Source organism: Dermacentor albipictus, chromosome 3 (assembly GCF_038994185.2).
Source record: "Dermacentor albipictus isolate Rhodes 1998 colony chromosome 3, USDA_Dalb.pri_finalv2, whole genome shotgun sequence".
Taxonomy (NCBI): Eukaryota; Metazoa; Arthropoda; class Arachnida; order Ixodida; family Ixodidae; genus Dermacentor; species Dermacentor albipictus.
Window position 1 is genome coordinate 156,550,072 of NC_091823.1, and position 26,964 is coordinate 156,577,035.

Sequence of the window (26,964 nt, forward strand, 5' to 3'; positions counted from 1 at the left end):
ATGCGCTACGCCCGCTCGTGCAACGTGTGCCAACGCGTGAAGCCGCGTGGTGGACGCCCACCCGGGCTCATGCAGCCGATCAATAGCCGAACACCGTGGCAAATTGCGGCATGTGACGTCATGGGGCCTTACCCCAGGACACCGAGCGGGAACCGATTCCTTCTCGTAGTCACAGACCATTTCAGCAAGTGGGTGGAACTGTTCCCCCTGCGAAAGCTGATGGCACGCGTAATCATGGGAAAGCTGATCGAGGTGTTTACACGATTCGGCTATCCTGAGCAGCTGATAACGGACAATGCGTCCTACTTCACTGCCAAACTCTTCGTGGACTCTTGTGCAGCTCTCGGCATTAAGCACAGGAGAACAACCACGTACCATGCCCAGGCGAATCCCACTGAGCGTGTGAACCGCAACATCAAGCACATGCTAGTTGCATTTGCGGGGACGCACAATGAGTGGGACGCTTGTCTTCCTGAAATTGGATTTGCTATCAGGTCGACAGTGAATCGATCGACTGGGTATACCCCCGCCACCCTCAACCTTGGGAGGGAGCTGTTGAATCCGGTAGAACTTACTCTACAGGAACGAAGCAGCACGGAACTGGTTGTTTCGTCGGCACGCGCCGATTATGCGACTGGGCTGCGCGCGAAGGTAACGGAGGCTTTACGAAAAGCGCGACGGAACCTGAGCACTGCACGTGCCGAGCAGAAAGCGCAGTACGACCGCTCTCATCGGGAAGTTCAGTACAAAGTGGGCGACCTGGTGTTGAGACGGAATCACGTCCTGAGCGACGCCAGTAAGAAATTCTCAGCTTCTCTGGCGCCGAAATGGACAGGACCGTACCGGGTGCGAGAGACTGTCTCTTCGCTCGTGTACAGGCTGGCGGACTTGAAGCTAAGACCGATCAGCCGACCGGTGCATGTCTGCGATCTCAAACCCTACTATGACAGAGGAAACGAGTGGCCCGAGGAGAATGCTCTCCCGCGCCCGCAGGCAGCGGCATCGGGTGGCACGGCTCGACGTTCGAGCCCGGTGCGGCATTATAACTTGCGATCTCGGCAGAACTAACTCTGTCCGGTTCGCGGAGGCTATTTTATTGTGCGCGATATCGGACGGAATGCTCCTCCGATGTCTAGCATGCAGGCTTCCAGAGCGAGCACGCGCTTTCTCTATGGAAGAAGCGAGAGGGGCTAACAGAATTGTCGCAGCGGCAGACCGCCCGTCGGGAGCCGTGAAACAACCACCAAGCAAAAAGGAAAGACCATCTCCACTGCCGGTGGGGACGAGCAGGCCGCAAGCAGTCAGCAGCGCAGTGCAGGCAACAGGCGGCGAGAAAACATCCTCCGGCGGCTAACAGCGAGGTGAGAGGTGCAGCGGACGACTTCCGGTCCGGAATGGTCGCAGCGGCGCAGAATTCGCCGAACCGCACCGCACAGCTCCGCGACCGAGTTGCAAGCCCCGCAACCAAGCATCCAGCCTCAAGGCCGAGCGTACACTTCTCCCGCAAGGACAGAGTGGACCCCTGCTGCGCAGCGAGGTGCAAGCCATCGTCGGGGCGGGTCGGCGCGCCTTTGCCGATCTTGCGTGCCGACACCCGCGAGGGTGCGCCAATACCAGAGGACAACGAACCCCGGGAACACCAAAAGACAGCTGTCCTGCGCCATCTCGAGGCTGGTTCGGGGATCGCGTCAGCGTAATCGAGGCAGCCGAGAAAAATCCAGGGACCCTTTCGCCACCACGGACCCGGCACGTCCGACTGGGCAGGTGACGCCGCCGAGACGCAAGGTGACCCGGACCCAGCGCCCTTCTTGCCTCCCACTGCATCCTGTGACTGTCAAGCTGCTCCGTGACATCCTTCAGCGTTCCGGCCTGGCTCGCGACCACATACACGGCGACAACGACGGTCTGCAGCTAGAGCTGCTCCCTCACCAACATGGATTCAAACCGTGTTGCTGTCGGAGTAGCATGCCCCCTCTCGCAGGAAAGCCTCAGGTGACGGCGGCCTCTTAGCGGCTAAAGGGTTATTTTAAGGAGGGGGGGATGTGGGGATCGCACGCGCATCCCGATATCTCCGGAGCGGCCACGCGGTTATCACGCGATAATCACGTGCTCGCTCGCGGAGGGTAGCGAGGAGAGGGCACCTTCGCCACTCCCGCTGCTCTTCGCGCCTGGCCGCGACGCTGCAGCCAAGGCACCCCGTGCCCTCCTTTCCCTTTCTTGGAACCGGGGAGACTCCTCTCCGCCGCTCGGGAGAAGCGCTATTCCCCCGACGGATCTTTGTCTCACGGCGGAAGAGCTAGCGAACGGCCGCATCTCAAATCAGCCGCTGAGACCGCCGCACGCCGTCCCCCTGTGGCGCCCGGACCTTGGTGTGCGACTCACCGCCCCAGGGCCCGAGCGCGGATCCACTTTTGGGTGAGCTGAACCCTTATCAGCCTCTTTTGTGGTTCCCACATTGTGCGGTTTTGTTTCACCCCAGACGTGCGGAATGCTCCGCCGCTGAGGTTTTGTGTTGTGTTGTATTTGTGTGTGTTGTGGCTGTTGCTGTCTGTTGGAACCATTGTACACCAAGGTGAATAAACACCTTAGGTCGAGACTCACCCTGTCCCCACTGGCCTGAACCCGCCGTGGTCGCAACTCACTGCGAACCGCGGGTTAGGGGTCACAGCTCTGACTGCTAGGGCTGCTGCGAAAGTGCTAGGGAGCGACTGCCGCTCCGCCGGCGCTGTGCGATCCAGAGAAGTGTCAGGTGCGCACGCGCGAGCCTGAGTAATACCCCTATAAACGTTACCGATATGACGTGCGCTACACTCTTCAGCAATCGTCCCTCCATAAGACAGCCTGTCTCGCTGCGTGTGAAGGAGCTTAGCAATGAAATGCATGTCCCACTCCTCGAGCATCGATTAATGCACCTAACCAAGCTCTTACCTCCTTGGGAGTGGCAGGTGATACAGTGTGACATATCCTTTATAAAAGTTACAAAGCACGCTCCTGAGGCCGAAATCCGAATGCATTTCCTAGAGCTCCAGCACAAGCACTCCTGCGCAGAGTTCTACACAGATGCTTCGAAGTCAAATGCCGGGGTATCCTATGCAGCCGTCGGCCCATCGTTTTCGGAATCCGATGTACTGCATTCGGAAACAAGTATCTTTACGGCCGAGGCCTACGCATTACTCTCTGCTGTAAAGCACATAAGAAAATCGAAACTTCCAAAAGCAGCGATCTATACAGACTCTCTCAGCGTCGTGAAGGCCTTAATGTCACTCAGCAAACATAAAAATCCCGTATTTAATGAACTATATTCGGTCTTGTGCAAAGCGTACTCATCTAACCAGAATATCATAATGTGCTGGGTCCCTGGCCATAGGGGAATCGAAGGTAACGTTCTGGCGGACGAGATGGCCACGTCAATCACATTGCAAGCTGTTAACCCTACCGCTGCAGTGCCTGTCACAGATCTGAGGCCTTTCTTGCGAAGGAGGCTGCGAGATTACTGGCAACACATGTGGGATGCGGAAACGGATAATAAGCTCCACCTGATAAAACCACAGTTAGGATTTTGGCCGTCTACTACAAAATCGCGCCGAACAGATGTCCTATTCTGTCGTCTCAGAATAGGACACACGTTTGGCACCCATAATTTCCTACTCACCGGAAGTGAGCCTCCAGCTTGTGGGAGATGCGGAGAGAGGCTAACCGTCCTCCATGTCCTCCTGGAGTGTCGGAAAGCCGAATCTGACAGAAAGAAACATTTTCCGTTAGCATACCGGCAGCATATTCCGCTTCATCCTGTAATGTTACTCGGTCCTGAACCGCTCTTCGACACTAACGCAGTCCTAAGTTATCTGAAAGATGTTGTGTTGCATGTTGTTAGCCCCACATGTTCGTAGCGTCTCCTCTCTTCAGAGGATGGCGCTGTGAGAGTTCTTTCGTGTAGCACGTGCCTCTAGGCCCTTGTGTTTCAAGGGCTCTGGTGAGGCAACAGTGCTCCAGGCATTTTTACCATCTCATATATTTTCTATTCTGCATCATTCTTTTACGATGGATATTAATGTTCATAGTATTGGTCATCTGTCATCGCCATAATTTTATAGCAAGTAGATTTTACGCACTCTACAACGACTATTTTTAGGCCACTTTACAGCCAAGTCACATCTACCACAATACATCGTCAACATCACCACTTGTCATGGCGCTCTTTGGCCAAGCCTGGCCCTTGCGCCACAAAACACCACATATCATCATCATCATGGACCTCAAGTTTGGCTACTGGCAAGTAGAAGTCGACGAGAGAGATCACAAAAAGACTGCGTACATCACGCCAGACGGCCTCTGAGGGTTGAAGGTAATGCCATTTGGACTGCTCGGAGCATGCAAAGGTCCAGCGCGTGATGGACATGGTTTTAGCGGGATTGAAGTAGCAGACCTGTCTTGTTTACTTGGATGACGTCGTCGTCTTCGCCGGTAATTTCGACGATCACCTCAGGTGGTTTGCGACCGTACTAGAGGCCATCAAGTCATCGGGGCTCACTCTGAAGCCGGAAAAGTGCCGCTTCGCTTACGATGAGCTCCTGTTCTTAGGCCACGTCACCAGTAAATCTGGAATCCGCCCCGACGCACAGAAGACAGCTGCCATCACAAAGTTTACGTAGCCCATCGACAAGAATGCAGTGCGTCGATTCCTTGGCATATGTGCCTACTACAGGCGCTTTTTCAAGGCATTTTCACGCATCGCTGAGCCGCTGACACATCTAAGTGTGATGTCTAGTTCAAGTGGGAAACGCCGCAGGCCGATGCATTTCAAGAAGTGAAGTGGCGCATGCAGACATCTTCAGTACTTGCGCACTTCGACGAGGACGCCGATACCAAATACACACTGACGCCAGTAACCTAGGCATCGGTGCCATCCTAGCCCAGAGGAGACTTGAACGTGTGATAGCTTACGCTAGCCGGTCACTGTCAAAAGCGGAGGGCAATCACTCTACGAGCGAAAAGGAATGCCTCGCCATAATTCGGGCTAGAGCGAAATTCCGCCGTTACCTATATAGGCAGGCCATTCAAAGTCGTCAGCGACCATCACGCGTTGTGTTGGCTAGCGAACTTAAAGGACCCTTCAGGACGGCTGGCATGGTGGAGCCTTAGTCTGCAAGAATATGACATCACTGTAACCTACAAGTCCGGACGAAAACACTCCGATGCCAATTGCCTATCACGCGCCCCTATTGACCCACCGCCGCGATATGACGAGAAAGACGACGCCTTCCTTGAAATAATAAGCACGGAAGACTTCGCTGAACAACAACGAGCGGACCCGGACCTAAAAGGCCTCGGCGACTATTTAGAAGAGCACACTGACGCTGTCCCTAGGGCATTTGAGCGAGGATTGTCTGTTATCGCTTCAAGACAACCTACTCGTAAGAAATCTCGCCAGTCTGCGCCAAGTACCTTCTTGTTCGCTCAGCCCGGCGTCCAGTAGTGCTGCACGCCCTACATGACGATCCAAACCGCTGGGCACCTCGCATTCTCCCGGACGCTATTGTGGATACAGGAAAAGTATTACTGGCTGCGCCTGACCACCGACGTCGCCCGTTACGTCAGGACATGCCGGGACTGTCAGTGACACAAGACACCACTGACAAGGCCAGCGGGATTACTACAGCCGATTGAGCCTCCTTGCCGACCATTTCAGCACATCGGGATGGACTTGGGGCCCTTTCTGACGTCCACGACCGGAAATAATTGGATCGCCATGGCGATGGATTACCTGACCCGCTTCGCTGAAACGAAATCTGTGTCGAAAGGTAGTGCTGCCGAAGCGCCGAAATTCTTCGCCGAGAACATCCTGCTGCAGCATGGCGCCCCAGAAATCCTCGTCACCGACAGAGGAACGGCCTTTACATCGCAGCTCACCCAAGCCATTCTGCAATACAGCCAGACAAGCTGCAGTGGAACAACTGCCTATCACCCGCTGACGAATGGTCTTACGGAGCGCCTGAATAAGATCCTCGGCGACATGCTAGCAATGTACGTCGATGTCGAACAAAAGACGTGGGATGCCGTCCTGTCGCACGTAACCTTCGCTTACAACACGGTGGTGCAAGAAACAACACAGATCACGCCGTTCAAGCGGGTTTATGGCATTAACCTGACGATGACGCTCGACGCCATGCTGCCGCACGTAACCCACGAAGAGAATCTTGACATTGCCACCTATATCCAGCTAGCCGAAGACGCCCGACAGCTCGCCCGCCTGCGGACCAAGAACCAGCACGGGACCGACCGCCGACACTACAACCTTCGAAGACGCTACGTCGAGTACCAGCCCGGTGCCGTGTTTGGGTTTCGACCCCAAGCGAGGACTTAGCGAGAAGCTTTTACGCCACTATTCCGGACCCCACAAGATCATCCGATGCATTGGCGCACTCGACTATGAGGTCGTGCCAGACGGCATTTCGCTGTCACAGCGACGCCGCTCATTACTTGTAACAGTCTATTTTGCGCGACTTCAGCCGTTCTACCAGCACTAACGAACTTTGGGACTTTCCATAGCTGAACTCTGGACCTTCTTTTTATGGACTGTTACATTGGACTTCGTTTCTTTGTTGTTTTGTTACCTTTTAATAAGTGGCCTTGTGTTTCGCTCTCTTATGTTTGTAGCATCGGGACGGTGCGTTTTAAGAGCGGGATATTGACACGTGTAGTTTATCGGGTGACCACGTTTCGCCGCCTAACAAATGTTATCGGACAGCGCAGGATGCGCCTGCATGCATCCGAAGTTTCTCGAAAGTTATCGATGGTTCTATGCGCTGTCTGTTGTCACCGAACCTTGTGTAATCTGATTTCATCGGGCGACGAGAATGGTGTAGACCTGTCTTGAAGACACGAGGGCCCATGCGGTCACTATGGAACCTTCGATGACTGATGTGCAAAAGCCGATGCGCTTGACCCGCTGGTGAGATTTCGACGATTGCCGACTGTGCTAGCCGCTATCGTTGTACATTAAGTGTAGCCTGTTTTTGTGGGTACAGGTTCTCTCAATAACAGTTAGTTTCGTCTTTCACAGTATTGGTACTGTGTTCTTTACCGTCACTACCACGTGTCAATATCTTTGAAAATGCAGTCTCTATTTCTGATATGTTGTACATAATTGTGTTTGAATGTATCTTACATTATTCTGTGTTGTTTATGTATATATCAAGTAATAATCAGCACAAAACGAGACGAAGGATGGCAAAGAAAGTGGGATGAAGACAGTTTTCGTCTTCGTCCCACCTTTCTTGCGGTCCTTTGTCTAGCCCGTTCGCATACCTTACTATATTAGGCAAGCCTTGATGCCCCCATACGTTCATTCTTGCTTGTGAGTGTTTTCCTTATTGTAAAGCATGTGCCTATAATGAATGCTCGTAAGGTTTGACAGTACGAAGAAGTAGAACAAGTATGATAATTACATCGAATCTCATTTAGTTGTATTCTTGTTCCCAGATTTCTTAGACTCCGTTTAACATGCTGAAAAACGTTTGTTTTTGTTTTTCACATCTTCGTGCTTTTCTTACTTCAGTCATGATATATAGATCTGCAAATGTTCTATTTATCGGCATGTATATTTGTTTCTATGAACAATATTCATGTGTGCTTTGGAGACTTCATGACATGAGGTGGCAGCAGACGATTTATTGTATTTTTGAAGCTGGTGCGAGCCAATATTTTATTTGCAGGAAAGCGGCGGCAGAGAAATGCATTGAAACACCCGACTGGTTGTTATAGCATCGGCTGGGTGCTTAAATGCATTCCACTATCGCTCTTTCAAGATGTGTATATGTGCACACGCACGCACACACACATGCATGCATACACACGTACACACACACATAGATAGATAGATACTTACATACGTACGTACATACGTACGTACACACATACATACGTACATACATACGTACGTACATAGATACATACGTACATACATACGCATTTCGGACGGTATACGTCCGCCATAGAATCCTATTTCGGATATCCGATGGATGAACAAATTTGTTTCTTTTTCTGGATATCTATTGGATGTCCGGTAGGCGTCTGTTGGAAGGGGAGGAGGGAGTAAACTTTATTGCTCTGGAAAGAGTAATTCAGCAGTCAGGCCGGTTGTCTTCATCTTCTACTGGTTGATGACGATCTCCGGCCTTAATGGTTGGCGCCCCTATTCCAGGGCACCACTGAACGTGGCTGCTCGTCGGGCATCATCCACCAACCTCCGTTGGAGGCTAGGGTCGCCGCTGGAGAGCACGCTCTCCCACTGCTCCGCACTCGGATTTTCTATTTTGTGCAATGCCTTATTCGTATTGCACCCCATGTGATGTGATGAAGTTGGTGTATTGCACCACACCACGTGCATGTCCCTGTATTGACTTGGGAACATTTTGCATAGTATATGTAACTTTGGGAAAGTTCCTGTCTGCAGCTTTCGCCAGTAAACTGCCTGTTGTTGAGTGAGTGTATTGTGGGGCGGGGGATATCTGGTCCTCGTCCGTCTATGGTAATTTAGTATGTCAGAGTACATTGGGATCACTCTCGTTAAATCCACAGAATCTATGTCTAGGTCCGCTCGGTTTGTATGCTCGCGAGCTATCAACCTTTTGGTTGCCCTCAATCTTAGTGGGTCCCGGTACCTAAAAGATGGCATGGAGGGCTACCGCACAAATAGATCTATTATAATTCTAACAGACTCCAAGGAAGCACACCGAAACTACATTAACAGCAGAATCGGTCAAAAAGCGCTCCAAATCTTCCTCCGCGCTGGCCAACAGAATAAACGCATTAGGCGTCTGTTGGCGATTTGCGGACGTCCGTTGGATGGCTCTTACATATTCGAAACATATATCCATAGGATGTCCGTCGGATATCCATGATTGCTCGGATTCTGACAAGCAAAAGATAGCCTAACATCAAATGGATCATTTTCACTATTTCTTTTATATGGAAATATTGCCAGCGAGCGGGAAAACATGAACCTTTGGGCGGATGAACACCATCTTGCTTTTCATGTCGGCAAAGAAATTTCACTGGGTGCTTTCCATTGGTGCTAACAGATATGGAGACATCATTGGCCAGTCGGAACATGAAAACACCAAGTGGAAGTCAGCTTAAAGCGTCTTAGTGATCACGAAATGAATGTGCATAGTCTCAGTGACATTTTGCCTTGTTATTGTGAACAATGTTATGGCGGCCTTGGTCTTGGGTAATCACTGCACCGTATGTAAGCAAACCCAATTGTAGCCTACCTTTGGTAAGCCGTGATAATGATACACGCATACACATGGCCCCATGTGTCAGTGGCTGCTAGTAGCATGTGCACTTCATGTTGAAGCAGTGCTCTTGCCACGATCTGTACTTCATCAGCGCTATTGATGCTGCATTGTTTCGTGTGTGGTTCTGCTCATGAACGCTTAATGGCATAGTGTTATTCATCAGAACTGTTCTAGACACCTGCTTCTGACACCTGGACAACTCAACTTCAGAAAATTTGCGTTTTAACAAATATTTTCACTGCAAGTACTATATGTTTGTCTGTGTGTGTGTGAAAATGCTTCTTGTGTTAAAATTAGTTGAACTTAACAATAAGCTTTTCTTGATCCTGTACCATCGTTAATTTTGCACTGCCTGTTACCATGGGATCGTACCACAGCCCTATGAACTGCCTGTAAACCTTCGGTTTCAAACGCATATGCTATATGTGACTAGCCTTCGTTTATGGTAATGAGCGTTGCGGAAGGAAAAAGACTAGGAGGAATTATGACCTCAGGCAAGTAGTCTCAGCAATACCTCTTATGTGTCCCCTCTTTCCCTTGAGGTCCCATTTGCATGTTGCCTCTTAGGAAATACGTGTTGCATGGTTGCTGTACCTTTCAGGGCATTGTTTAGTTCAAGGTAGCTTTTAGTGGCACCCTCGTCATGACTGGCCCTTACTACCTGCACTCTGCTCTACTATCCCCCATACTTTCAAAGCACTCTACATCTAGAAATTCTAGAGATCTAGATCACGCTGAACACTGTGGTGTCCAGCTCTTTCTTTGTGCCTGTGTTTTTGCACTCTTTGGCGGTGTTTTAACACTACAGTACCAGAAAGCCCAAGCATGCATTCTGGGCTGTTTCAACACATTAGCAAACACTATGACTTACTCTTACTTGTGCACATTTGTTGCCATCTTGTTCCCTCTCTCCAGGTTCAGAGGCTCTGTCCGATGGCTTGATCAAGGGTGCCGTGGTGACCGGTGAGGTTCTCAAAATGGGCGCAGAATGGCTCAAGCAGTACCTCAAGCCAGAAGCGCAGCCCGTGATAGTGGATCCCAGTGTGAAGCAAGGACTCGAGCTATTGCGCACCGTCACGGGGTCTGTGCGCACTGTCACAGAATGTGTCGGTAAGTGGTTCCTGACCTCCGTACGATGCTTTAAAGGGTCAGCTAGACAGCCGTCCAGAACATGAATTGAGATAGCACCGCTGATGGAACAATTGTCTCGTATTGACTGAAGCGAGCAGTTTTCGTCATTAAAGGAGGAGTTATATTTTACTTCTTCACAAGAAATTGCATGGATGGATGGATGGATGGATGTAGATGGGTGTTATGAGCGTCCTCTTTGAAACGGGGTGGTGGGTTGGGCCACCAAGCTCTTGCTATTATCCTGCCTAATGTCCTACTTCGGTATGAAAAAAGAAAAACCCACGATGAATTCCCATAACCAAATTTTCTGACCCCCTATCGTGACATGATCATGAACAGCAGGTTGCCATTATCCCCCAAGAGAAACGTGCATAACAGCTGTGTCTTACCAGTACTCACCTATGGGGCAGAAAACTGGAGGCTTACGAAAAGGGTTCTACTTAAATTGAGGACGACGCAACGAGCTATGGAAAGAAGGATGGGTGTAACGTTAGGGGGATAAGAAAGCAGATTGGATGAAGGAACAAACGCGAGCAAGTGACATATTTGTTGAAATGAAGAGAAAGAAATGGGCATGGGCAGGGCATGTAATGAGGAGGGAAGATAACCGATGGTCAATAAAGGTTACGGACTGGATTCCAATCGAAGGGAAGCGTAGCAGGGGGCGGCAGAAAGTTAGGTGGGCGGATGACATTAAAACGTTTGCAGGGACAACATGGCCACAATTAGTACGTGACGGGGGTTGTTGAAGTATGGGAGAGGCCTTTGCCCTGCAGTGGGCGTAGCTAGGCTGATGATGATTATTGTGAACTTTCTATTTGTACGTCTCCGTTTTTGTCGTTTCTCTAATTTTCTTCCATCAATATTGCAATCGCCTTTTACTAATCTCTGTTGCTTATATGCTTACTTTCCCCCTGCTCTCGCTGAACCAAAGGGCTTCAAGGGGGCCAGTAGTGCCTAAATCGACCGCTGGGCAGTCATCTTCACATTCGAATAAAACACGCTCCATCATTTCCCAAGCTTTACAACAGCAAGCACATGCTTCGTCCTTCTTATACCTCGATTTATAATAAGGTACGTGTTCTAAGGCATCCTGATCTCCCTTCAATAAGGAATGAGCTTCCCTTTGAGTTATGATAAATTGTTTCTTTCCTGATTACGTTTTTTCATTTTAAATAGTTACTTATGTCAGGTTTATTTTTCATTTCCGCCACACATGAGATTACTTCAGCCTGTAATGGTTGGGGTCGGGCATGAAATAGATGGTAGCCGGTCCATGCCGTCGTCCAACCTATCCACGCTGAGGACGTTGTTGAAGATAGACTTGTTCTCATCGAGAACGAGGAATATGGGCTTTATTTACAGTATCTACATGAGAACGTTACAGTTCATCAGTCTAACATGACTGAAAGAGGAATGCACACTCAGCAGCCGCGCCACGGCTGCTTATAAACACTCTGTCCTCCCTAGATCCCTAGGTGAGGGAAAGCGGCCGTTCGACCAAACGGAGCGTCCAAAGTCATCGTAGCCAACCCGCTATTGAGCGGGAGGGTTTACGCACTCACTTCCGCACAGGTTGCACTGACCGGACCAAGGTGAGAGGTTTCTCGCAGACACGGTGCTGCGCCGAGCAGGCGCCTCTTTATCCCAGAGTCGACGCCGAATATCGTGGCCGCCGCGTCTGTCCATTGACTGTGGCATCAGTAACATGGGTCACCAGCATACAGCATCAGCCAAGCATGAAACTGGCTGGATGCGACTTTTCATGAGGAACAGATTGGAAGGAACTGGCTTGTAAATTGGCCGGCTAAGTCACCTGACCTTTCTCCACTCGATTTATTTTTTGGGGTTATGCGAAAGATTGTGCTTACGTGATCGAGATGGACGTCAGGTTAGTTCAAGGCAAGGATAACGGATGTGCCATAGAATTCCGGCGTCTGTCATAAAGAAAGCCACTGAAGATGTGATAAAACGGACACAGTACCACGTAACTGCAAAAGGAGACGTATTCGAACACGTCTTCTGGGCAGTAGCTGGTGTTCAACGAAGTTTACGAATTCATAGATAATAAGGGCACATTGAAATGTTATGTTATTTTTTTGTGGAGACATCCTGATTGCCAATACGGCTCATTTAGAAGTGTTATATTTACTCCCTTGAACGCAACGGTTTTGACTTTCCTCTACACGTTGGGCACTTCCCGGTCTGTTTATTTCGCTTTTATTTTTTGACACGAACCTGTTTTGGCAGCACGTATACACTTTCATGAAAACTAAAACCGTCACTTCCATTTGGCTTTGGTCCGAATGATGTTTCTGGCGCGAAATATAGCTGCGCGCGCACTCTGTCGATGCGGTGCGAGCAAAGCCGGGATTTTGAAACATGCTATGCCTATTACATTGCTTTTCGCGTTTCGTGCGTGGTCATAGCGGTGCTTCAGCCACGTTATCAAGGATTGACAACAAAAGCCCCTTGATTACCCCGAGAGGGCTATCAAGGGGCTTCTATCAATGGGATCAGTCGGTCTTCGGAGACGGATAATGTCGGGTGTGACGTAGAGAGGAATGAACTGCTGCAAAGCCGCAAAAACTGCTGTTGGTGCTCCTTCCGTACCATTATCATGGCGATGCGCTGTCTCTTTGGGTTTGTGACAGGCAAGCAGTTGCTTTCAATCAGCTTATTTGAGGGCGCCGCTTTATGATGTGGGTGGGAACGCAGTCACGTGGTATTTTTCATATTTCGTGATGTTTGTTTGCCAACCGGAAAAAATTACACGCATTTAATACCTTGCTGAAAACACAGCAGTTAGATGTCATTTGGGGGTGCCTGGGCTTTCCTACAAATGCCTCAGTGACACTTTGATAATGAGGACAGTACTCCTCGAATTAGATAATGATTTGCAATTGTCGAATTAAATTTCAGGAAGGAAAGAATTACTAACGAAATAATTACTGGCGGCTACTCCACTGTACTCGAAAAAATACGCACTAGGTTTTCTTCGAGTAACGCAACTCTTTTTTTATGTCTTGGTACATGATAGTTGGGACACCCTGTATAATTCACTCAGTAACCTAAATGAGGCCAAGCCGGGTTCAATCGAAATCAGAATCAACAGCAGTCATGCTCAGCAGCGCTTAGACTTGCACTCACAGAATAAGAAAAAAGACAGAGTGAGGCCGTAGTTTCGCCAGGAAGGTGAAGCAGTATTAGTGATAGCGAAGTATACGGCAATTAAACGAAGGAACATGACACAACCGAGAGACGCGAGATTCTTGGTGAGATCTTGTAAATTCTCATATATATATATATATATATATATATATATATATATATATATATATATATATATATATATATATATATATACACACACCTCCCTAGCCTCCCCCCCATGTATACGTGTAAAAATGAAAATGTTCCGCCTATGATACCCATGTAAGTATGGTTGGGAAGCAGGCATTTGCGGGCGAAAGATACGAGAGGTCCTGTGACGCGCTTTCCCATGTGATTTGAGGTTCACTACGTAGGCAGCATAGCATAACTTTGGAGTTCCCTGTTCGTTTGATGCCCATATCAGTGTTTGTGAATGACATGTGGCCTTCCGAAAGTTACGCTGGGTCACGTGACATCCTTTACCCCTTGATATGACGTGCATTGTGGGGCTACTATCACAGAGCGCCTTCGACACTCGATCATTTGATATCCATGTCAATATGATTGGGAATCAGGAATAGGCAGGCGAATGTTTGCGAGATTCCATGACAGCCTCTTCCACGTCATCTTAGATGCGCTACGTGGTTCTAACACCCGTGTACTTAGATTTAGGTGCACGTTAAAGAACCCCAGGTGGTCGGAATTTCCGGAGTCCTCCACTACGGCGTGCCTCATAATCAGAAAGTGGTTTTGGCACGTAAAACCCCATAATCCAATCCAATCCGCTACGTGGTTCTAATCGCAGGGATTGTTCGAAACTAGTTCATTTAATAAACATTTCAGCGGGGGCTTGTAAAAACAAAATGATCAGATGTCACGTGACGCTATTTCCAGCCTGTGTTTATCAGTTTTAGAAAGCAACGGTTTGTTGCTGCATTCACCTTCGCTTCAGTGCATATCAGCAAAGACATCAAATAGCTGCGTTTTGCATTACCTGTTCATGGCAATAATATAATGTCCGAGTGAATTATTTGGATGATGTAGCGCGCGGGAAAGCACTTTTGGTGTCGCATGACAACGCCCTTCAAGAAGTCTGTTGAGTTATTTTTGGTCGGGGGAATATTTAACAGTTCATTATTTTGAACTCCCTAAAACACCTCCGAAAATGCATGTTTACTTCGCATGAAATTGACTGGCATTAGGGTTGAAATACGTGGCGCCTAGCTTAAATTATTTGGCACTGGGATTAAATGTGTAGCACCTGGATTAAATTGACTGGCGCGACGCCCAGACTTTGCGCGTTGTTGGGCGAGTGACTGAATTCCGTATTATGCCACGCCGCAAGACTTGATACGCTAGAAGATAATCTGTGCTGTAGAATATTACTTGTTTATGTGTAAGACAATGGTGTGAATTATATGTGCGCCTGTGGCAACCCGTCCCATTGCCGCCTTCGAGTCTTTTCTCACCGCACCGCGCGTCAACAAATGGGACGTTCCACGTGATTACTTTACAGGGTCATTTCCCCCTGCTGGAAACGAAGTGGCTGCTCGACTTGGGCACAACCACTGCCACTCGGCAAGCCTGCTTTTACATTTGAATAAAAGGCAGTCGACTTGCCATTCTCAAGCTGTCAAAACGTGTGTTCCCGATTGCCTCCGCTAAACCGAGCTCCCAACAGGCGCATTATTATTTATGCGCGAGGATGCAGCGCTCGCGCCATATCATTAGCTTGTTGGGCGGCTGTGCGTATTCGAGTTGTGGACATGAGTTTAGCAGATGAAATGCTTTAACAAATTAAACGTTTAGGAGATGAAACGGACAACGATGTTAAGGACAGAAAGGAGGAGGGGGGGAATGAACGCTTCACTGAAACGCATAATTGCCTGTGAATTCTGGGTTAAATATCTTCTAATGCATTATTAAAAACATCGAGCAACAAGTTGAAGAAAGAAGCTTGCACCTTATTATAATACATAATGAATGACATTTTTCAGAACTAATTCATACAGTATATTTTTTCGTCAACAGCATGCAGAGCTTTCTTCTTGCACCGAGCAACAAGTTACTGTTTTAAAGCATAATTTCTTTGTCACAAATGGCGAGCGTTTCTGCTCGAAGAGCATATATTTCTGCTCCAAACTGCGATTTCTCCTGCTCCTAACCTTGCTCTAAAAGACGAAGTGCCGCTTCCATTGCTGGCAACCTCATCACTCGTGCTCTTCTCTGCAGCTTTGTCATCTCTTTTGTTTACAACAAGCATTGTAATGTTCTTAGTCGGTATCACTCTAGAATCGTTCAGTGTTTGCTTTAATCGCGACCTTGACAAATCGCACTGGTACGCACCAGGCGGCCACATGCGTCGTTTTATCAAATTATAACCGTAACAGGGTGCCCTTGTGCGCAGCAATGTGATTTGTCAAATTCGCCATTAGTGTCAATTTAACACTTTCCATGCCAAGGATGACTCCTGCTCGTCCATACGTTTTCTCCAAAAAGCGTGCCACTGATGAATGTCACTCATCCAGGGATTTCCTTTAGTCTGCTGAACCCCGAGGACGCGTGTTCTGTCTTTTGATACGAATCTCCTGCTACAAGATGGCACCAGCTAACCAGAAAACTGTTTTCTTGTGAGCGCAGTTAGGTGCAAACACAGTGGAAGTCTTGCTTCCCTGGGTTTCAAAAATGGCAGTGTAGAGTTAGGTGGTTGCAGTGATGATGGCCATGTTTTCGAATGCCGGGATCTTGGGCGGTTTTGTTGTTTCTTCACTTCAAGTAAACAATTAGACCCGGTGTGCTCTAGTGAGTTGTGTTCAGAGCTTCGACGTAGTACTGACACTTGTGAGAGTCTGAGCCTCTGGCGGCATCTCTTGCTCCCTTGTGTGGACGTGACTCTGCAGAAATGCTTTGCCATCGGTTCATCTGTCACTTCCTTCACTTGCGCATTGCATGGTGGGTAATAGAAGCACACCTGACTTATCTTGTGAGAAATGACAAGATTTATATAGACTGTTTCTTTGGCCATGCCTATGTGGAACACGAAATCATGAAAATATTGACAGTAATAAAGAGAATATTATAACGCATGAACTGCTAATTCTATTGCAATAATTAAAGCTGTTTGCAATAATCGGCCACTAAAATGTTCCGGAAATTTTTCTGGTAAGATTATGCAGGAGTGTTCCTATGTACCTGTTGTTTTCAAGTTTATGTAAACTGAAAAACCAAGCGCGTTTGGCTTTACTGCAGCCGACAAGGTGGGTGAGCTGGCGGTGACAGTGGCACAGATGGTGGCCACGAATGTGTCCCGTGACACCTGCGTGGCTGGCACACCAGAAGTGCCTTCTACAAGCATGGACAAAGTGCAGAGCGCAATCACCATTGCCAGGGGAGGTATACAAGGCAAGTTTCAGAGAACGGTAACCCAACCCTGTGCATTCGATGTTCAAACTTTTCCTCCTTACAAAAGTGTGGGCAATGATTGTGATGTTTGGCCACAGCTGAATCAATCAAAAGTACAAATTATTAGCCTGGCATCAAATTGGCAGGAGTTGCCCACAGTCTGCAGTGAATGTGCCTTACCCGTGCTAATAACGTAGTAGCAAAATTTTGTAGGTTTGTGTGAAAGTAGCAGCAAAGCGAATCGATGGTGTCATGGGTAAATGATTCAATGGGGTTTATGTTTGCTTATTAAGCTGATTGCAGTGTGTCTACCAATTGAGAATCCTCAGAGATTTTGAATAGACTGGTAATACTCGGACAAAAGTCGGGGAATTCATGCTTCTATCAGGGAAACGTAGCTGTAATTTTATTGAGAGGGAACGAAAGTGGCGGTAATGCTGGCTCGAGTGACAGAGGATTCGTAGCGAATCGTCTTTGACACTGTGTCGTCAGCTGGAGGAGTTGCCAGTGTACAGTGAACGACGGAGTTTCCTGACGCAGGATAATTCGGACGGCTTCGCGGCGCCACCACGTACCCCATAGAGTCAATGTATAGGAAGGTCTGAAATTCGGAACGCAAGAACCCTTCGCCATCGGATTTTTTGGACGTTCTGCCGTGATATCAAGTTCGAAACGGCGTTAATTAAGACCACCATCGCCGCCATTTTGATTACCTCCCCGCCTCGATCCGGCGCTCTTGCACGCAGATCCGCTGGCAGCCGTTGCTACCACCGCGGCAACGCTAGTCCTTGCTGCTTCTACTTTCACTTTTAAGCTTCTTGTGGTTCGGCGCCATGTTTTTCACTAAAAGAATTCGCCGCTGTCAGCAATGGCACCGACACCGCCTTTGTAGTCCTCGCGATTGGCTTCGAAGCTGGGAAAGCACGGCGTGTTGCAAAGTAACGGTTTCCCAAAGTCATATTCATCCTAATACAGCAATTTTACATGGTCAAGCTTATGTTAAGGTATTATGGTGAAGTATAACAAGCGTGGGAAGGGGCAATTGTCACGGCACACAATATGTATGCCTTAATTATACACGCGTGCACCCGCCCTCTGCTGTCACAGAACGAGCACCGATATGCTTAATAAGTGTACTGGCAGGCCTTCAGAACTTTGTCGGATGTGCCTGTGACGATTTGAGCCTTTTAGGGCAGTGAAAATAATACATTCATTTTTTTCGTACTGCCCCGATTTTTGCGCGTTTTGTGGTTCCAAGGGAGTCAGAAAAATCGTACTTGACTGTGCAACTTACCAAGAGGATGCCTTAAATTGTCTGTGGGGCGAACGCGTGGCGGAAGGATGGTGAGAACAGAAGGGACCTACCCATTGAGAAATGAACGGGAAAGGAAGTGTGCGGCCGCTTCTTTGAGTGAGCTTGAGCTCAAAAACAGTGTTTGCTGACGCCGAGATACAGGTGTCCCTCATACAAACCAAAATAAACTCTTTAAAGCAATATACTCAACGCTGAGGCGTTGTGCGGGAGCCTAGAGTACGTCGGGGCAGTTGAGGTTGACTTACCAGCTGTTGAGAAAGAATCTCATTTGTGACAACGTTCGGGTCTCATACCACTGAGCTTGCTATCAGTTGATAGAAATATACGATATTCGAAACTATTTGAATTTGTACGCATGTTTTCATTCGTATGAGAATGTTGAACTCAATTTGTAGTGGCTTTTATCGTTTTTTCGAAGATATTCCTAGCGCATTTTCTACCCCTTCTGTTTTTTTAATAAAATAAACACTGCTCCTTGCTATTCAAATTTGACTAAGTCGTTTTTTTAATTTTTTGAGATGCCTACTAGTCAGTGACAGCATCGGGAGACATGGTGTCAGCCCGTCCTGACATAAAACGAAGTTCTGTGTCACTCAGGGAAAACCTGGAAAACTCGGGGAATTTGGAAATGTCAAGTTGGTAGACACCCTGTTATTCATTGGTTGAGCGATTGGTTCATAAGATTTAATGTCCCTAAGTAGCCCTGTGGCTATGAGAGGCAGTGAAGTGGGGGGTTTTGGAATAATTTTGAGCCCATGGGAATCTGCAACGTGCGCCTGACTTGAAGTACACGAATATTCTTGCATTTCACCGCCATCAACATTGCTACTGCCATGGCTAGGCATCGAAACCGCGACCTTGTGCCAGGCGATCGATTGCTTAAGCTCATAATTCAAGCACCCACTTCGGCGACTAAGTGTCTGTGGTGCTGAGCTGCTCAACACAAGGCCGCAAATTCCACTCGTTGCTGCGTTCCGATGGGTGTAGATGCAAAAACACTTGTGTACCTAAATACAGGTGTGTACTTGTTAAAGCATGAAGCTTTGGGACATTAAACCTCCCCAATAAATCACTTGCCATGTCAATAAATTGCTTGCAAATGAGGGGAGTTCCAAGTGTAACTGCGTTCCATCTTTCGTTGTTCTTACTCGTGTCCAGGTTTGTCCACTGTGTATGTTGGCTTGGAAAATGCAGCCAAGATCTTGGCTACCAGTCTTGCCAATGAGACAGTTGAGGTTATTGGCCACAAGTAAGGGTGAATTTCTCAACGTTACTTTAATGTTAAATTTGCATCACAAGCCCTTCCTGCTCTAACATCATGTAAAATACGCAGCACATCATCTTCACTATTAGAATTATCTATTTGTGTAAAAGTGTGACAGTCGCTTTATATGACGTAGTTATGGGTTTCTATTGATGAGAGAATTAACCACCTAATGAATTAATGAATGAGCAGATAAACATCATTTCTAAGGCCTAGGTCCTGGAATTAGGAACGGCGCTCAATGCTGATCACTGTTCTGAAAGTAGGGCGAGTTGCAAAAAGCTGGCATGTTTATTCATGCATGTAAATTTATGTACAGTGCCATACAGTTTTATCATTGAACCTGCAGTCTTGTATTTAGTGATACAATATAACTGCCTTGTATCAAAATAAATGTAGAATTGCTCAGGAAAAAGGAGTGAAAATATGTTGTGCCTACAAGGCACTGATAGCAGTGCCTTGTAGGCGCAGGATTCACTGATGGCAGTGGATTCACTGATGAAACCCCCAGCTGTAACACGTCCAAATTTGCTAAAATATTCTCGGGACAATAACCTAGTGCACGTTATAAAGTTAACCCAGACAAGGTTCAATAAAAGTTTATTCACTCACTCACTCAACTTTCATGCAAACATAGTGATTTTCATTTGTTTCTTTCCGGAACTGTCTCGATGGTTCGTTGTTCTGCTTCAGAGCATTACCTTGCTCGATGTTTACTTTATTTAGATTAGTTATTACTTTCACTTGCCGTTTCTAGGGTCTAAATGTTGTGCACCGGTTTTTCCTCAGGTACGGAGCAGACGCTGCACAAGTGGTGGACAATGCAATGAACTCCGTCACCAATGTCACGATGGCCACAACCGCAGTCCGTGGTTTAGGATTAAAACGGATTGCGAAACGCACTGCAAAAGAGACAGGAAAAGCAATTCTTCAGGAATATGAGCAGCCTGGAGGCGCAAGAAAATTTTCATGAGTGCAGCCATACGAAAAAAAAAAAACACGGAATGCAGAAGTCCTGGAAAACGTTTTTGTTTTTCATATACCTGTTTCGTCACAACTCACAAGAAGAAAAAAATGCAGCTGTTGCAGAAGTTACCGCAATGTTTTTGTTTTAAGTTAGCTGCGCAGGAAATTTCATTTGCTCGGTAGTTCCTATTTAGGTTCCTTGAGAAGCATTCATGAAGTGTCTACGCAGTGCATTAGAGTATTGTTTCACTAATTTTGCTTGTGGCCCTTAAAGCTTAATGCCTTACTCAATTTGTGATGTGCCTTTTAGTAATGCTTTGTTGTTACTTCACTTCTCTCCTTCGTTCAAACAAAAGGCATCTCGGGAAGTACAAAGTATTTCAGAGGATGACCAAATGGGCCTTTAGCTCATCCACTAACTCGCTCCTGGGGTATACTGGTGCTTCCATAAAACGTGATGCTCTTCGGATATGGAGGGATATGTGTATATTGTATATGGCTAATATCAATGTATATTTCAAGCGAAATGACAGAGCGTGCTATTCTACATATGTATTTTTGAAAATAAACGTCATTCGAAAATGGTCGCCTGTCCATCTCTTGCCACTCTGACAGCGTTGCATGTGTGATAGCAATTTTGTGATGTCGAGAGGCAATACGGCTGTTACACGTTTTGGGTAGGTGCTGCTTCAGCGGAGAAAGAGCTTGGTGGAAAGGTTGACTCCTATGTGTCCCTTTTGTGCACGTTAGGCATGTCTGTCGACATGGGCATCAATCTCAGCGATTTCTGTGCGAGTTTTCTTGGTGACCAGGACTTGGTAATGAAGCTTGGTTTGATTCTGCAGAAGCCTTTTGTGTTCGTGGTATCGGCGTAGATATATTAACACCAGATTCTATGGAAATACGGAAATGGTACTTTCACTAATTTTGTTCCCGGCGCAATCAACCGTCGTAACGATCACTGGCCTTCGATCATAGTGATTTGCTCTGCCATGGCTCTCACCTTTTCCGACAAAGGTCGTTCTGCGCAGTTTTTCGAAGTTGTGCTTGATCCTGCTGTTTTGCTGCAGGCGAAATATTTGTCACACGTCGTTGTTGTCGGAGCCCAGGTCGTCGCAAGAGCATTTGCTCGTGCTTAGCAGCAGGAATATGCCGGTGAGCTGACCAACTGCGTATAGCTTGGCTATTTTCGCGAGCTCTCACTTTGTAGTGTGTATTACTAGTGACAGTTCACAGCAAGCAAAGCTGCTGCGAGAAACGCTAGTGCTGGGAGGGGCGACATGGGGGGTGGGGTGCCCAGACCGCGGCCACTAGTGTCAAGCTAGGCATGAGCCTACAGGTACGTATTTACCGCCCCCTTTGCACTGCCCGCTACACGTAATAAACTGCCGTCTTCCCTCTCAGAAGTGGGCACAGATCTTTTAGAAGATTCCAGGGTCCATGCTATCTGGCAGGTGGTCCAATGGTTGTTCGTAGTGGCGAGCATAGGGGGCGTTGTGTGCCGGTTCGACTGTTTTTCACATTGAAGAGCAGTACGTTTTGTGAAGAGACATAGACAGTGGTTGCTATGCCTCATCCCAGGAAGGAGGACGAGACTAGAAAACGTTCGAAGAATTTCCAGCCGGACTGACCAAACTCTGAAGTGTACATATTGGATTATTGAGAATAGGCTCTATAGCGCTACAATTTTGGCGTTAGGAGGGCCTGTACACTTTCCTTTAGGTGCCCTTGCCTGCCACATGGCAACTTCGTCGAATATATATATATATATATATATATATATATATATATATATATATATATATATATATATGTATATGTATGTATATGTATGTATGTATGTGTGTGCATGTGTGTGTATGTGTATATCTATATATGTGTACATATGTGTGTATATGTATGTATATGTATGTATATATATGTAATTGCTGAGTATTGTTTGTTAAGAATGCTTCTGCAGGGGCTAGTTGTGGTGACGATTGGCTACATGCGCTGCTCGAGTACCATCTCATATTTGCTGCAGCCCCAAAGTTCTCCGGCTTTCATTGCTGCTGCATTCCGCTTCCCTTTTCGATTATCTTGGTGGGTGCTTGAGCAAGTCTTTCGTTCGTGTATACGCCGAGGTATTTATATTGCCTTACTATGGGTATGACTAGCTCTTGAATTGACACAACGTAATTACTCGTCTCTTCCTTAATGATCATAATTCCTGATTTCTCTGTGCGAAACTTAAAGCCTAGATTTGTCGCTGCGTGGCCACACATATTCGCAAGTGTCTGTAAATCTCTTGCATTGACCGCTAGTAGCGCTGTGTCGTGCGCATATATCAGTCTAGGGGCATTTTGTTGTACCATTTTTTCCGTTACAAGTGTACAATAAAGCAAACGCTTATTCACTCTTTTCCAGTCATCTTTGTATGCGCCTAATATAAACCGTTAGCAACAACGCAGGCAGACGACATCCTTGCTTCAGTTCTTGATGAATTTCCACCACTTCATTGAATTTGCAACCTACCCGGACAACTTGTACTCAGTTGTCTCTATATATCTGCCTCAGCAGCTCCACGAAATCGTCACCTATGCCTTCGTACTTGAGAACATCCCATAATTCTGTCTACGTTTCCCTTGGCTTCCTTAATATTTAGAAATGCCTTTCATAAAGGTCTATTCCAGGATACTGAAATCCATATGCACTAAGTTGGTACAAACCTGTCCTCTATTCGCCTGATTGGTCTGAACAAATTCTGTAGTCCCCCCTGCTCACGATTTTTCTTCCCCAACTTCAACAGTTCTAATTCTTTGGCTTGCATTGCCGTTCTGTATATAAACCAACGTTTCTGTAGCTTGCCTGTACGAGCTTATGCTGTCCATATCACTTTTGCCTCTGTAGACGAGGTTAATCTTGCTTTCACGTGATCCAACGGGAATTCGTTTCAGTCCTTCGTTCTGTGGTATTATTCAGCAGTGCCTTGCACTTGGGACCTAGGTTTTCGATTTACTGTATTGCAATTTCATCGGGTCCTGCGGCCGCGTTACGAGGGAATTTTTCGGGTGCTTTTTCGAGCAAACGTTTTATGCTAAGTTTTGATCTCTCAGTTTTGATCTGATGTTGCTGGATCTGTCTGAATCGGAGCTAGGCTACCTCTTGTGCCAAAATTATCCCTAATAACGTCTCTGATGCACCGCAGTGCATCATCGAAGGCGTTACTGTCTTCATCTCTTCGATCACCAGCCTCCGACCACAAAAATAGGCGGAAGAGCAACAAAATAAATACAAGCTATTCGCTTTGAAACGGGTGAAAGAGTCTCTAGCAGTGAGAGCGCCGGCGTGGATCGCTTGCACCATGCTGCTATACCGTCGGAGCCTGTACCATAGCTGCCAATGGGGGAGGGCGACGGGAGAACAGGAGGGCTCTCCTTGCAGAGCGCAAACCTTCAGACGCCACAGAGCCCTCCGCGCAACTGAGTTGCGGTAGTGCTCACGCACCACAGTCTCCCCTCCTCGCCCTTTTTCGCCCTTCTCCGCCCTTCTCCACACCTTGGTTGCGCGAGAGCACGTGACTTTCCTTCGGCGCCTTTGTATCGCAAGTCCTGCCATCGACCATCGACAGCTGCCATTCACAAGAACGGACGAAAGAGGCCAAGAAAGCAAGGTGAGGTTCTAGTAGCGAAATTGCGATCTTGATGTACAAACTATGCTCACGTGAAAACGCAACTCCGTGGTGGTTGCCTCTTCTCGGAATACATTTCAACAAGTGATGTTCTTCAACGTGCACTCAAATCTCGGTAAACACGTTCTTGCAATACGCGATCAGATTACCGCTGCCCCAACCGGGAACCTCAACTTATTGGTCAGCACTACAACGATATCCGTAATGGGCTTCTGCTTTTTCACCTGAAATAAATGTTTAAGTGCAAATCATTCATTGCCTTATTCCAGGAACATTGTGGTAGGTAGGCAGGTAGGTAAGTAGGTAGGTAGACACATAAGTTACAATATCTGTTTGCTTCCGGGCTTTTCAATAATGTGAGGAAAGAAAAGTCAGTTTCGCCCGAAAGGTGAAGCATCGGTTGCGATGGCAAATTAGTGCACAGCTATACAAAGTAAGTATAGTAGTTTTACGCGTCGTATAAATTTGTAATCAATGACGTACTAACTAAATTAGCAAGCATGGTGTCACGCGTACGCAAGCCAACATGAACACTTCTCGCTCGATGACCATGATGATGCAGTGAGGAAACGCGGCAGCAGCAGCGAGAGAATTCACCCGGCAGGACGCGCGCGGCGGCCCGGGCCGGCCGGAATGGAACGCTCTGCCTTGCTCCCGAAGCCTTGTGCGTGACTGAAGGGGGCGTGCTTTCTCCTCCCCTCCCTCCCCTGCTCCCAAAGCTTTGCGCGCGACGGAAGGCAGCGCGTTTCTTCCCCGTATTTCGCCATTGCGTTTGCGCTGGAGCCGCGATCGACGGCTCACGGTCGCACGCTTTCAGTCGCATATGAAGCATACGGGGGGGGCGGCCAGGATTTTATCGCCTTCAGGCTTTACATGGAACTTCACGATGACGCCGACGCCGATGGCAGAAATGCGCCTAGAGTGTCCGTATAATTGCTATCGAAATAAGAAACGAGATGCTGGAATGGAACTGTTAAGTTATATTTTCTTTATTACCATGGGGCCAAACTCACGCATACATATCTCGGGCCAGTATCAAGCAGCTCTTTGATATAACTGGTGCGTGTGCTCCATTGCATAGCATGAGAGAGCACGTGTCATGGAGAGCATGGGCGCACGCGCCAATTTCCTTTGGGTCACAAGCACAGGAATGCAAGGCGTGTTTAATAGGTATTCTTAACAGCAATTTTGGCGTACGTCACGTCAAGTAGCAAGAAGTTGCGTAGTGCTGCACCCACTTTTGAGATCGACTCAATGCCTGCAGTCCTTCGTCCTTTCATGACCATATACCTTCGCAACATGGCAGATGAATTCCCGTGCATCTTTTTGTTCACGACAAAGATGCTCTCGCTCTCTCCCGCTACGTAGAAGCTGTGCGGCATTGTGCTGCCTCCAGGATCGGTCCAGGTTACAGAACAGCTTGTAAAAATCCTTCGCGGGATTACGAAGAGACGAATCTTCATGCTACCGCCGTCACTGTGGCCTTGCTGCTGTCGTCACACACTTATCTTTTTCATCCGCTTTCTATTTCCTACAATTTGTTTTTTCTACATTACAAATAAACATAACAATTACCTTCCTGTATGCTTTCTATGGCTTCATTAGCTGTCATTTCGCAATACTGTTAAGAATAAGAATTTAGCCCCTCGGTCTCCCCTTATTTTTCTCACACATCTGATTGCCCTACAAAAACACGTTCATCCATCTGAAAACGCTTTGAATAACCTCAAACGATGCTAGTTTGCCAGCTATCTGCTAGCTGCTTTGCATAACATCGATTTCCACATTACGTGGGATGTTGACTTTCTGTAACACTATGGAACGCCAAGGCAACAAACGCGAGTTAACGACATCTTAGTTGAAATCAAGAAAAAGAAATGGGCATGGGCAGGACATGTAATGAGGAGGGAGGATAACCGATGGTCATTAAGGATTACGGACTGGATTCCAAGGGAAGGGAAGCGCATCAGGGGGCGGCAGAAAGTTAGGTGGGCGGATGAGATAAAGAAGTTTGCAGGGACGGCATGGCCACAATTAGTACATGACCGGGGTTGTTGGAGAAATATGGGAGAGGCCATTGCCCTGCAGTGGGCGTAACAAGGCTAATGATGATGATGATGATGATGATGATGATGATGATGATGATGGAACGCCTTCGCAGACTGTGTGACAGCGCCTAGAGATAGCGTGCGTGCGTGCGTGCGTGCACGCGCGCGCGTTTTTTCTTTCATCTATCGCATCCGTTTCCCACTCCTCCAATACAGGGTAGCCAACCGGAGTTATGCGCTCTTAATGCTCTAGTCTTTCCATTGTCTTTCTCTCTCTCTCTCTCCATATTACGTGGTATCTGCATATTCTCGAACTCTGATATATCAACTCCATTGAGGTCCCCGAAAAACTTTGATAAACCATTCCGGTTGTGAACAAGGTTTAATCAGGAGGCTGGACGCCTACGCCGTGAGGCACTTGGCATGGGGTGCGCTCCATTGCTTCGACAGGGTGTTGTGAAAGTCACGGACACTTTCGAATGGGATTGCCTTCCGGGAGCTTGCCTATAGGGGCCACTCGCGATCGAAAATTTTGGTCCCTATCAGGGTCGATCGGTTCGACCGCGATAGAGAGTGAGCGTGTGACACCAGCGACAGACGATTTAACAATCAAGCAGTTCATGAAGTCGTCCTTATTCTTTTCTGCCTCCCGCCATACCTGATTTTTGCCTTGTATGACACTACTCCTCTCGCAGACGAAGCCCTTTTAGCCA

The 26,964-nt window shown here is 47.6% G+C and overlaps 1 protein-coding gene across 1 annotated transcript in view; it reads left to right on the forward strand.

Moving 5' to 3' along the window:
- Window positions 1–21,119, forward strand: part of LOC139057634 (spartin-like) — a 47,478-nt gene extending 26,359 nt beyond the window's left edge. Inside the window, exons 4-7 of the mRNA XM_070536210.1 lie at window positions 10,218–10,412; window positions 16,836–16,988; window positions 19,462–19,552; window positions 20,357–21,119. Of these exons, the coding sequence (XP_070392311.1) occupies window positions 10,218–10,412; window positions 16,836–16,988; window positions 19,462–19,552; window positions 20,357–20,540 (623 nt within the window). The 3' untranslated portion in view covers window positions 20,541–21,119. The remainder of the gene's footprint in view (window positions 1–10,217; window positions 10,413–16,835; window positions 16,989–19,461; window positions 19,553–20,356) is intronic.
- Window positions 21,120–26,964: the final 5,845 nt, after the last annotated feature.